Below are 12,507 nucleotides of genomic sequence, written 5' to 3' on the forward strand. Positions count from 1 at the left end.
TAAGAGAATGAACTCCAGGAGTCCAAAAGAAGGCAGAAAAGAAGGAAAAACAAGTAGAAGCAAAAAAGATACAAAGTAGATTTTAAAAGATTTTAGTAATAATTGCAATGCACATAAACCGATCACACTTGTCAAATGAGAGAAAGAGAGATGTCTGGAACAGAGAAAAGAACATAGAGCTACATGCTGTTCACCAGAGACACACCTAAAACCTATATCCTTTTCGTTGACAAGGAAAAGCTGGAAGTAGAAAGATGGAACAAGGAACACTAAGCAAATACTAACCAAAAAAAAAAAAAAAAAATATATATATATATATATATATGGTGGAGTGATATTAACAGGAGAGAAAACAGACTTCAAGGGAAAAACACGGCTGTGGGGTAGAAAGCTTTCCTATTAGCTGGGAGTGTGACCTACTTTTCCTTTCCCAAGGCGACCTCTCTATTTGTGCTTTCATCTCTGCCTAGAAGAACGTTGGTGGGCTGGCATCGTATTATCTCTGCTATTGAAAGCACAAGGTAACAATTCTTCTGATATTTTCTGACATTTTCACTTGCTGTATCCAGCATATGCGTTCTAAACGTGTTTTGGGGGTTTGTTTGTTTGGTGCTGGAATATTTGGTTAGAGTCACTCTCTTGTATTTATCATAGAAATGTAAGTCTGCCTCAGGTAGTTTAGAAAGCTAAATGTGACTGTGAATGTGCACTTATTACTATTACTGCTACAGTGACAACTAGTACTATTTTTAATTGCTAATTGTAATGAAAATGTGAACTTGAATCTCTTATTCTAGTCTTAGCTTCTGCCTAGATAAAATGGATTATTTTCATTATCAAATAAAATAATGTCTGAAAACACTTTGAAGGACTATTATATGTATAAAACATTTTGTAAAGTATTATTATAATACTGAGTACTTTCTTACTAGATTATTTTAATCTAAATACAATTATAAATTAACTTTAAAAATATATCAAATGTCTTTTAAGATGAATTTACACTTTGCCCAGAACCTAGTTTTAAATAAATGGGACCAACAGCTGAAAAACATATTTTAGGAAACTAGAGTAGAGACGAATAGGAATAGTTACTATGTGAGGTTACCATGACTTACCAATGTGATTTTGATCAATGGGTAATGAGCAGTCACCACAAGGCAACTTTGGTGTCATGCTGGTCCATGTCCATAAGCATGGGCATCCCTGCCTAGTGCTGGGCACCGTCTGCCTGTGACTCACCCCATTCACAACCCTGGTACCCTCTGCAACCTGCCTCTACTATAAGGTTCCAAGGCTTGATTCCAATTCCAGCTCCAACATCTACTTGCTATATACCACTGGGAAGGCAAGTTATGTAGCATCTGTGAGATCCCGTTCTATGAAACTGTCAAATAGATATTACCTGCAAGGGCTCTTGTGAGCATAAATGAGCCAGTCAAAGCTAAGCACCTAGCAGAGTAAGTAGGTATTTTTAACACAACATTTACTACTTACAAACTGTGATGACGCTGGAATCAGAACCACTCATTGGGATCTTGTCCATCATAAATAGTTTGGATTTATTCCAAAGATTCTTACCCAAGGATAAGAAGCCTTTGCAGACCTCTTAGCCATTGCATTCCTGATTCTACTCCAAAGCCTCCATTTCCATCCTCAAGAGGCCTGATTACAGTTTCTTCAGCATTTCGTGTGTGTGTGTGTGTGTGTGTGTGTGTGTGTGTGTGTGTGTGTTGCGGGGTTGTGGGGGAAACGTTTATTTTAAATAATTGGAAATAAAAACTCACTCAAGTGGATGGCACCTTTGGAGTCCTGGGTCCCTCATCCACAAAATTAGAGACTGGATGAGGTTATCTCTAGGTTCCCTCTCAGCTCTTGACTTTTAAATTCTGAAATGCTAAGTAGCATCTGATGTAGAAAGCATTTCAGAGTCAAGGAATCATGGTGAATGTGAGCAAGAAATTTCAATGCAGTGTGATGAAGGCCACCGACTCACCATCCCTTCTCTCATCCACATTCCTTTACACATGGAAGCACTATCCTGCTAGTGTGCCGGGAATTGGTGGGTTCTTGGTCTTACTGACTTCAAGAATGAAGCCACGGACCCTCACGGTGAGTGTTACAGTTCTTAAAGATGGTGTGTCTGGAGTTTGTTCCTTCTGATGTTCGGACATGTTTGGAGTTTCTTCCTTCTGGTGGGTTTGTGGTCTCGCTGGCTTCAGGAGTGAAGCTGCAGACCTTCGTGGTGAGTGTTACAGCTCTTAAGGCGGCACCTCTGGAGTTGTTCGTTCCTCCTGTCTGGAGTTGTTCATTCCTCCTGGTGGGTTTGTGGTCTCGCTGGCCTCAGGAGTGAAGCTGCAGACCTTCGCAGTGAGTGTTAAAGAGCCACGTGCAACCCAGGTTCCCGCCTGCGCCTTTCCCTCCACACCTCCCGGCAAGCAGGGGGAGCTGGCTCAGGCCTCGGCCAGCCCAGAGAGGGGCTCCCACAGTGCCATGGTGGGCTGAAGGGCTCCTCAAGCACCGCCAGAGTAGACACCGAGGCAGAGGAGGTGCCGAGAGCGAGGGCTGCTAGCATGTTGTCACCTCTTACTAGGACATCTGGAGAAGGTCCCTTAGGGCACATCTTTCTCTGCCTCAGAATAGTTGGCAATGGTGAGATGAAGGGGCTGCTATATGGGCCCAGGAAGGCACCTGAGGCAGAGGTGTCTAATAAGATCCAACAAGTGAGCACATCAAGATTCCAGGCCCAGATGCAGACGCTGGGAACCTACCAGAATGTGGAGCAGGATACAATGACTGTGAGCTGGATTCAGAGCTTCAAGTTCAGAAGGAGTCCAGTTGGGGTGAGAATGGGGGTGGAATGTTTTCTGAGCAGTGGTGCCAGGAAATTGCACTTGGGTGCAACCCAACATTCCTTCAAGCAGAGACTGATATTAAATATTTATCTTGTGCTTCAAGTACTAGAGTAGTACAATGAACAAAACAGGGCTGCAGTGAACTCACTGAAGATCTTTCCATCCACAAGAATGAAAGTAATAATGCAAAATGGGAATCCCAGCCAGTCAGCACGAGGGGAGTTGGTGGGGAAAAGATGGGCTCTTCAAAGTTGGGTTATGAAAGTTAGACGATGATTTCCAACTGAGGAGACAGCTGGAGGCATGTCAGAGTCAAGGAATCACGGTGTATGTGAACAAGGCATTTGGATGCAGCGTGATGAAGGCCACTGACTCACATTCCTCCTCACGTCCACATGATCATTTACACATAAGAGCCTGGCCCCATGCTGGGACATCTGGAGAAGGTTCTGTAGGGGACACCTAACTCGGCCTGAGAAAGTTTGGCCTCCATGAGATGAGGGAGTGCTAACCAGAGCCGGATGAGAGGAGAAAGTAGGAAAGGACCCCATAAAAATGCTACAAAACAAGGAACTCTATATATTCAAGGGGAAACAGAAACAACTTAGAGGTCTCAGTGAGATCTTATGTGTTGGAGGCTAAGCTAAATGATACAGATTGTCAGTCCCATGGTGTAAAAAGAAGGGCTTGGTGCAGGAGTTGGTGCAGTTTCCAGGTTTCTTGGAAGGTGCCCGGTGGGTAAGCCCACCCACGTGCACAAGAACTGAGACCTGGGCAATGTGGGGGTAGCAGGGAGCCAGCATGGGGCATGCCTCGGGTGGGAGTGAAGGGGCCGATGGAGGCAAGGGCTGGGCTTCTCACAGAAATAATGATCACAGAAAAGAAATGCCTGCCATGTGTTTGAGAACATGTCACTGAACAAATATCTGTATGATTTTTCTATCAACAGGAACAAATCTGCAATTCATTATCACCCTTTTTTTTTCCTATTTTGATATCTTTCTACCTTTTTATCAAGGCCAGTTGTAAAACAAGCAATCGATTTGATTTATTGGCGTTATGCTTTTTATGCAACAGAGAATGACAGAGGCAAAACTCTTGGAAGAAAACATTAGCCAGGCCGACCTCTCCTCAGCTTCCTTTATAAAGTATTACATTTTATGTTAATTCTTCATACGGAGAACTGAAAGCTGGTATTAGAGCACAAATACTGCCTTTGGCATCGAAGTTTTCAAAAAGTCACCATATGTTAATTGAAGGTAAGTTTCGGGTATTAAATACTCTTTAATAAACTAAGTATTTAATACATAATAAATGCAAATCATTATAAAACCTTACACAACTGGGAAGCTATTAAGAAGCCAGGGAATGAGCAATTAGGATGCGACAATGTTTCTCCATGACCACCGTGGAATATTTGTGATGAGCAGTTTTTGACTGAATTTGGATGGCAGAGTGCGGAGTACTCTTAAGTACACTTAAGCCTTCTTAAATTGTCTGTACACCAATATATTTGATGTTGCAAATTTAAAAAATCCTTACAGAATGGTTTAAACAGTAAAAAAGTACCTATTAATGAAGTGAAAAGAATTCCTTCTTGATTTTTTCATGGATTACATCCAAGGAGGAGGAATTGCAGCTGGCCACTAGAGGGAGCCTCATTCACAGATCTTAGGGAATCAAGTTTAGGAAGACGAAGTGTCATCACGTTTAGGCTTCCTGGGCACTTTGACACCATACAGGCTTCTTGTGAGGAGGAGGTAGGCACCAATTTATTTGCAGCCTTGAAATCTTCCTTTTGTGGTACCATGGAGTCAAAAGGGACTTCCTAGCATGTGGCCTGTGGAGGCCAGGGTCCTGGGAAGCTCCAGGGATGGGAGGGCAGGAGGAGCTATGGATGTCACCTTGACGGCTTACCGGGGCCTCAGGCTGGCCACAGGAGGGAACAAGAGCTATGGCAGGAGCAGCAGGGCGTGGGATTCCAGCAAGGCTGAAAGGTAGGCATCACAGGGGAGCAATGCTTTCCCACAGACTCAGCACGGTTGTTCCTGAGATATTTTTTTCTGCCCCCAGCTCTATGTTTCTTTAATATAACAACTTAGACAGTAGAAAGAAAAAAAGTCAGCTTGATACCCTAAATATACCGTATGCCCCCATATCCAAGACCAGATTCCCTGGGATAAAAATGATAAATATGGCTAGTTAGGCACAATGATCTGAACTGACTTAAATAGAACTAGGTTGGGATTTCCAATGGAACCACCAATGATGGTTCTTATTTTGAAAACCTGAGAAATGGACTTCAGGAGATTTATGGGGGTAAGGAAAAGAGCAGGGGAGCCTGTGTGCCTTTCCACCCGAGGGATGATTCTGGGAACATAGAAAACCAGGCTTCTTTCTACAATAAGCATTTTCAAACTTTGCCAAAGAGTCCCATCAGGGCCTTTCAGAGCGGATTCAAATTAACCAAGGGTCCTCCCTCCTCTATACAACCCACAATGTCTTCAGGGGGCTTCAGAACCGAGATGCTATGTGTGCATTTGGGTAAAGCAGAAACCACAGTCCCATTTTGGAAGAGCTTTCAATACAATTAGAAACATCTAAACTATTATACAGTAAACAAAATCCACACAAGTTTGCAACGGTATAAGGCACAGAGGGCAAAGTGCTTACTGTCGACTGCAGAAAGGCCGAGACAAGGTATGGAATCTTAACCAGCCTTGGCCAAACGCTTTCAGCACGTCGGACTAGAATACAATGGACAGTTTGGGGGTCAGGACTGCCACTTTTCAGAGCTTTTGAAGGGGGGACGAGGATTCTAAGAGGCCACTATCGCACTGTCCTGATATTGTTGCTAGCAGTAGTAGTGTGTTTTATGAAAAGCAAAATAACATTGCAATAAAGCCACAGATGCAAACTATAAACCCATGCAGAATAAGAAAAAATTCTTTCATAGAAGCCACAATAGTCCTGAGAGGTAACAGACAGACCACAAACCTCAGGAGGCTTCCTTGGCGGTGTCATCTAAATGGGTTTGTCACAGTCTAACTGGCAGAAGAAATCATGATTTTTGACAATGTGAAAATATCTAGACTATAGTCTATAACTGCAGAACTCACATAAAATACATACATTGAAAAATATTTTAAAGAACATTTCTATTTATTTTTTATAATAGGTTATTAATTATCATGTTAAATTTTTTATTTAAAAAAAAATCTCTGAAGCTTCTCTTGAGAATGCCCATGACCTCTGTTGAGAAGCTCAGAGTGGCCTCTCTGTCCCAGCTCATCTCCACTGAACAAAACAAAATAGTGGCTTCTCTTCAGGGCCTTCTATCCCATTGTTTGCTTCCTTAGGATGCTCTCATAGACCGATGGCCAGCTAGCAACACTTGCTTTAGACTTCCAATTTTAGATGTAATCTGTATATCCAGAACCAGCATTTAAACCTGATTAGCTTAAATTAAACACTAATAAAAGATATTTTAATATATGCTTTCTTCAACTACTCCAACATTGTATAGCTTGAAAGTGACTGTAGCAATGTATTAGGTTTACTTTTTTTTTTTTTTTTTTAATTTTACTTTAAGTTCTGGGATACATGTCCTGAACGTGCAGGTTTGTTACATAGGTATGTGTGTGCCATGGTGGTTTGCTGCACCTATGAACCCATCATCTAGGTTTTAGGCCCCACATGCATTAAGTATTTGTCCTAATGCTACTATCCCTCCCCTTTTCCCCTACCCCCCCAACAGGCCCCGGTGTGTGATGTTCCCCTCCCTGTGTCCATGTGTTCAACTCCCACTTAGGAGTGAGGACAGGCAGTGTTTGGTTTTCTGTTCCTGTGTTAGTTTTAATTCTCCTGTACACTGAAAGTCTCGTATTATACTTGCATTTGCTGCTATAAATACTCTGAAAAGTTAGAGGAAATGATAAAAATATATTGACAGAACCAAATAGCAAGAATGCAATCTTCTTGATTTGTGACATCGAACAAATCGAACAAATCGATGTGACATCGAACGTTTCAAATCATCTTTGTATTTGTGTCTTGGTTGTGCGTGAGCTGTTCCAGTCTGTATTCTTGCCTATAGACCTGAAGGGTGCATGTTTCCTTAACTGGGATCTGGAGTTCTTGAAGTGGTAAAGCAATAAGCTCCTTGTTTCTGAAAGTTTTAGGTAAGAAATCAGCTTTCATGAAATGAGCATACTTTTCAAAGAAGCGCCACATTTGAATACCTACCAGAAGCTGTCCAGCAAAGCAGATGAAGAGGATGAAGGCCAGCAAGAGAAACGCAGCCCCAAAGGAGATGCCCAGGACGGACGTTCTACCAGGAAACAAAAAGTAGCAAGTCAGGGTGGAGATCGTTTCTATCATTCTGGAAAGCTACCAGTAATACTTTTGGGTTAATGAGGACTTTATTAAATTCAGACTGCAATCCTCACTAAATTTTTGAGAAATAAAAATGGAGCTAAAATACCACACACATGTCCATAGAAAAGGGTCTACACAGCGATGGCCAATCAACATACTGTGACTCAATAAAACTGCCTCATAAGCATCAGTTCTTTATGGAGGATAAAGAATCTTTTTAAATGACTTGCCCATGTGTCTGGCAGTTTCATGTGGTACTTGGCCACATCCCCCATCTCGGTGGCCTCTTCACTGCCAGTGAGATCCTGGCAGCTGCTGCCTTAAGGACAGCCTCACACCTTGATAGCCTGGAAGTCCTCAAGTTCCACCCTTGTTCCTGTTGACCCAGGAGACACTGAGTCCTCCCCCTGCCCCCGCCAATCTCATGCAACCAGATTCAACCTATTTTGTTCAACACAGATGCAGCAAAATGTGTAGCAAGGCTTTTTACACGCTTGAGTGCACCAATGAACTCAAAAGCATCCCATGATCATGTGAAAAACACACCTACCGAGTTGCGAATTCTGCTACTGACAGATTACAGGTTTATTTATAAGAATTGTATACATATCCAAAAGGTCCTTTAAATAATTAAATAATTCAAAGCCTTTTAAAGCTGAGTTTAATGCCAGGATAGAAGTTACAGAGGTATAAAAAGGACTGAAGCACAGTGAATCATCAAAGATGAGATGCAAATGGAACATCCAAAGGGAGGTTGGATGGTGTGTGAGACCAAAATGGAACCTCATGCCAATGAGGTTGGCTAGAGACAGTGAAGAAACAGAGGATTTGGCTAAGAAGAGGAGTAACATCCCGAAACAACGACGTATGGGACAGAAGAACCAGATATAAGACAGCCACAAGCTGACATCATCCTGTAAGTGCACTCCTGTGAGCCCCACAGAAAGAGAAACAAATTCAGCAGTTAGTGCCCTGAGTAAAGCCCCTGATGCTGTCATGGTGAGAAGCTGTCCTCAACTCTCTATCTCAGATACCTACTCTATTAAGAGAGATGACTACAGGGACACACATCAAACAACATCTACAAAAACTCGAGTTCAAACCAACAATTGGACCTGACCCAATCAATAACTTTTGGGCAATGAGTCATGTCCTGGACATGATTCACAATGCTTTCAAACACCTGGCCTGATAATAATATTTGTTCAGATTTTATGAGTGATGATAAGACTCTGCGGGAGGGTGTGTATATACCAAGTACACCTAGATTGCTGACTAGTCTGATGGGCCAGGCTCATGCTAGGCTGTTCTGACACAAAGATGAGTAAGATGTGATCCTGCAGCAGCGGGAGGAGTGCCAGCCCACATCTCAGAGCTATGGAGGGTGCTTGCCATTATCCTCATGACTAAAGGCGACCACAGTGATTCATCTGCTGAGCTTTGATTTGCTATCTTCTCTTCTGTTTTTACGAAGGAGCTCTGACAGGTTTTTTTTTTTTTTTTGGACACTGTGCTCTCCTAGCTTTTTCTTGGTGTCAAGGTAATGCCATATTCATAAGGCTGAGTATAGAAACAACATTTCGTCTTTTTTTTTAGACCCCAAACTGTTTAAATACTGAATGAATGATATCTTCTTGAAGGTGTGATAAAACTCAAGTATGAAATTATCTGTGATGATGATGGTGATGATGATGATAATGATGATGGTGATGGTAATGATGACGGTGATGATGATGACATAGGTGATATGGTGATTGTGACAGGGATGGTGATGGTGATGTTGATCGGGATGGTGATGGTGATGGTGATGGTGATGATGATGACAATGAGGATGGTGATGATGGTGATGATGATGGTGATGGTAATGATGACGATGGGTGATGGTAATGGTGATGATGGTGATGATGATAGGGATGGTGATGGTGATGATGGTGATGGTGATGATGATGATGATAATGAGGATGGTGATGGTGATGATGGTGATGACAGTAATGATGATGATGGGTGATGGTAATGGTGATGATGGTGATGATGATAGGGATGGTGATGGTGATGATGGTGATGATGGTGATGATGATAGGGATGGTGATGGTGATGATGATAGTGATGGTGATGATGATGGTGATGGTAATGATGATGATGGGTGATGGTAATGGTGATGATGGTGATGGTGATAGGGATGGTGATGGTGATGATGATGGCGATGGTGATAGGGACAGTTATGGGGATAATGGTGGTGGTGATGGTAGTGCTGGTGGTGTTGGTGCTACATTCTAACATCTATAGAGTATTCACTATGTGCCAAGTGCTATGTATATATGTACATATATAGTTCACTTTATTCTCACAATAATCCTATATGGTAGTTAGTATTATTACCTCATTTTGCCAGAGAAACTGATACACAGGGAAGTTGAGGAACTTGCGTAAAGTTATAGCTCTATTAAGCGATGTTGTTGGCATTTATGTCTACCCAATTCTATTCCCGATCCAGGTTCTGGTTTAGAAATAGACATGTCACATTTCTGCCATGTTTATTGGTTCTGTTACTTGAGTCAATTTTGATAATTTTCCTAGAAAATTATCTTTTTCATTTAGATTTTCAAATGTAAAATATTCTATGTAATATTTTCTTATAATTTAAAAACTCTCCGTATTTGTAATTTCTTATGCTTAATGCCATTTTCTTTAGATCAGATTTGTGAGGTTTTGCATGTTTTGTTGATCTTCTCAAAGAATAAGTTCTTGGTTTATTATTAAGGTCTGCTTTTCCTTTCTATATTAATTAGTTTCTGATTCAACTTTTAAAAATTCCTTTCTTCCCCCTTACTTAAACTTATATACTTTATTTTGGATTGTCATTTATTAGAAAATCTTTTGTATCTTCTAATAAGTGCATTTAAGGACATAAATATTCTCCTAGTTACAGCTTTTGCCAAATCCCACAGTTTTTAATTCATAGCTACTCATTATCACTCTTTTCTAAAAAGCCTATAATTTCAATTTCCATTTTCTTTTAATACTAAAAGTAACTCAGAAGTCTGAATTTTAAATTCCACAAGAATATTATTTTTGGTTGGTTCTTGTTATTTCTAATTTCATTTGATTTTATCGGAGATTGTGGCCTCTATTATTTCACTTTGACAATTTATTTTTCTTCTGGAATGGGATAAATATGCTCAACTTCTATGTCTTATGAAATTTTGAAAATTACATGTAATTTTTATGCTGGTAACAAAGTGTTTCTCTAAATATAACTATTCAAGGAACCTTATGAGTTAGTCAAATCCCTAATGGGCTGGCTTACTTGATCTGTCAATGTTAGAATATATTAACATTTCCAAAGAGGAGTGTAGGTTTGTCCATGTATTTGAACATTTTAACACTTTCTGCTTTATTTATTTCAAAGAGATTTTGAAGTGCATAAATATTTATGACTGTTAAATTTTTGGTGCCTGAATCATAATAAAAATCTTTCTTTTAATGCTGAATACCTTTCATTTGAATTCTTTATTGTCAGGAATTTATATTATCAATATTTCCTTTATTCTATAAGCTGTTTCCTGGAATAGCTATTCTATATCCTTTATTTCCAACCTCTCTCATTTTGCTTCAGCTAGATCTCCTACACATGGTGTAGATGTGGACTTTGCTTTGTAGCCCCAATCTTTTAGCCTTTTTCCATGAATAAGACATTTTTATCCATTCACAAATACAAAATTTGTTAATATTTGACCAATTCTTTCTATCTTATTTTCTTAAAATGTTGGGTAGAATTCACACACAAATAATCTGGGTATGAAGTTTCCTTTGTGGGAAAAATTTTTAAAACAAATTCAATAAATGTAATAGATACATGCACAGTTAAATTTTCTATTATGTTTCAGTTTTTGGTAAATGGTCTTTTCAAGAAGCTCATTTTATCTGAATTGTAAATCTGTTTGGCCTCAAGTAAGGTATAGCATTTCATATCTATCCTGTTAATATCTGTAGAATCTGTAGTGAGTCCTCTTTTTTCCCTTAAATTGTTAGTTTGGATGCTTTGTGATTTTCTCCCTGTTTTCCTTTCTTGATCAGTCTTGCTAGTGGTTTAGGAATTTTCAAAGTCTTTTTCAAAGAGCCATATTTTGGCTTTACTAATTTTCACTACTGATGGTTTTCTATTTTATTGATTTCTTCTTGTTAGTATTTATTCCTTTCTAATTGCTTGATTCTAAATTGCTCATCTTTTTCTGCTTCCTAAGATGGAAATTTGGACAACTGATTTTTAACTCTTTCCTCTTTTCTAATTTTAAAGCATTTTAAAGCTACAAATTCCCCCCTAAATTGCTGCTTTAATTGCAATCCCACACATTTTGATACATTACATTTTGATATTTAAACATCTTTGCATTTCTCTTGTATTTCTTATTTGACTCCTGGGTTAGAAGCATATAGTTTAACACTAAAATATTTGGGGATATTTTAAAATATTCTATTGTTAATGATTTCTAATTTGATTTTAGTGTGGTTAGACATCAGACTATATGATTTTTTGTCTTCATATTTATTTCTGTATTTTCAAATTTGTGGAGATGCTTTTATGGCCTAGCATAAGTAATATCTTTGTAACAGGTTAATGTTCCATGTGCACTTTAAGTAAACAAGTATTTTTCAATTCAGTTTAGTAGTTTATGAAACAGCAATTAGTTTTAGGAAGTTGATAATGTTGTTCAGACCTCCTATATATTCCTATTGGTATAATAATAAGAACTAGAAAAGGGATACTAAATATCTAATTATGTCATAGATTTGTCTCATTTTTTCTTGGATTTTGTCAGATATGCATAAGATGCTTTTATGGTCTCCTGTAGGTTAAGTGCTTTCATATCTGTATTTTATAGATCTGTTATTAGGTATGAGCATGCTTTATGATTTTATGTCTCCTGGTGAAATGACCTTTTTATCATTACTCACTATCTATATTTATCTCTGTTAATATTTCTTGCCTTCATAACTACTTTGTCTGATATTAATATATGTATAGTAGTTTCCTTGTGCTTATTGTTTACATCAGATATGTTTTTCATCCTTTCACTTTCAAGCTACCTAATTTTTGTATTTAAGGTGCACCTCTTGTAGAGAGAATGTGGCTTGGTCATACTTTCCTTTGGAGTGTTTAGTCCTTTCGCATTTAATAATGTTTGAATTTAATCTTACCCTTTGGTTATCTATTGTTTATTTGCCCCATTGGTTTTATTTGTATAGTGTGGTCTGTTACTTGTTGCTACTATTT

The 12,507-nt window shown here is 39.2% G+C and overlaps 1 protein-coding gene and 1 long non-coding RNA gene across 2 annotated transcripts in view; one reads left to right on the top strand and one right to left on the bottom strand.

The window, feature by feature from the left end:
• Nucleotides 1-12,507, bottom strand: part of LOC105489474 (adenylate cyclase 2) — a 425,178-nt gene that overhangs the window by 74,314 nt on the left and 338,357 nt on the right. The window contains exon 15 of the mRNA XM_011754299.3: nucleotides 7,101-7,185. Within this exon, the coding sequence (XP_011752601.2) occupies nucleotides 7,101-7,185 (85 nt within the window). The remainder of the gene's footprint in view (nucleotides 1-7,100; nucleotides 7,186-12,507) is intronic.
• LOC105489473 (uncharacterized) overlaps nucleotides 450-12,507 on the top strand; it is a 41,203-nt gene continuing 29,145 nt past the window's right edge. The window contains exons 1-3 of the long non-coding RNA XR_011625153.1: nucleotides 450-521; nucleotides 3,933-4,114; nucleotides 4,480-4,615. This is a non-coding gene — a long non-coding RNA (uncharacterized lncRNA). The remainder of the gene's footprint in view (nucleotides 522-3,932; nucleotides 4,115-4,479; nucleotides 4,616-12,507) is intronic.

Source organism: Macaca nemestrina, chromosome 6 (assembly GCF_043159975.1).
Source record: "Macaca nemestrina isolate mMacNem1 chromosome 6, mMacNem.hap1, whole genome shotgun sequence".
Lineage (NCBI taxonomy): Eukaryota > Metazoa > Chordata > Mammalia > Primates > Cercopithecidae > Macaca > Macaca nemestrina.